Raw genomic sequence first — 607 nt, 5'->3', positions numbered from 1 at the left:
CGGCTCCCGACATGCCTCCCCGCTGTCCCCAGGCTCCACGAGGGCTTGCCCGTGTTCCTGCGACGCTTCACCGTGGGCTGGGTCTACACGCAGGTGTCGTCGCGGGCCGTGGACATCCTGCAGAGGCTGCACATGTACGAGGTGAGGGCAGGAGGCCCGTGGCATGGACGGTCACGCCGGCCTCGAGCCGTGGGGCGCAGCCCGTGCGTGGGCTCCCAGCTTCCGCGAGGGTGCCGGTAGGCCGGGGCACACACACAGCCCTGGGCGGAGCCCCCAAACTTGGGGGGGGAGCCTCACACCGCTGTGGTTCCCCGCAGCCATCACAGACCATCCCGAAACCATTTACAATCCCGTCCAAAATTGGGTCGTATGCGTCCTTACACTAATGTGAGAACCGGGACTCAGCTTTGGTTCTGGTGGATGGTGTGTAATGGGAAATGGTATTTTATGGAGCACATGTGGAGGCCGGGCTCCTGACCTGACCCATGAATCCCGGGGGGGGGTCCCTGTGATGGCTTCGGGGGCTCGGGGGACCCACAGCTACGTGTTCGTGGGCTTCGCGCATCCTCAGGAGAGCCGTTAGATGTTTCCAGGAGGCCCGTGAACC

General features: G+C 64.4%; 1 protein-coding gene across 2 annotated transcripts in view; it reads left to right on the top strand.

Annotated features, from left to right (window-relative positions):
• Positions 1-570, top strand: part of LOC112475776 (fanconi-associated nuclease 1-like) — a 14,102-nt gene extending 13,532 nt beyond the window's left edge. Inside the window, exon 7 of one of the 2 annotated variants that reach the window (XM_025043513.1) lies at positions 33-570. In XM_025043513.1, the coding sequence (XP_024899281.1) occupies positions 33-240 (208 nt within the window). In that variant the 3' untranslated portion in view covers positions 241-570. The remainder of the gene's footprint in view (positions 1-32) is intronic. The other variant, XM_025043514.1, reaches the window with a different exon arrangement.
• The last annotated feature ends 37 nt before the right edge of the window (positions 571-607 follow it).

This window comes from Pteropus alecto, unplaced genomic scaffold (assembly GCF_000325575.1).
Source record: "Pteropus alecto unplaced genomic scaffold, ASM32557v1 scaffold102, whole genome shotgun sequence".
NCBI lineage: Eukaryota > Metazoa > Chordata > Mammalia > Chiroptera > Pteropodidae > Pteropus > Pteropus alecto.
This window is presented reverse-complemented; position numbering and strand designations above follow the sequence as displayed.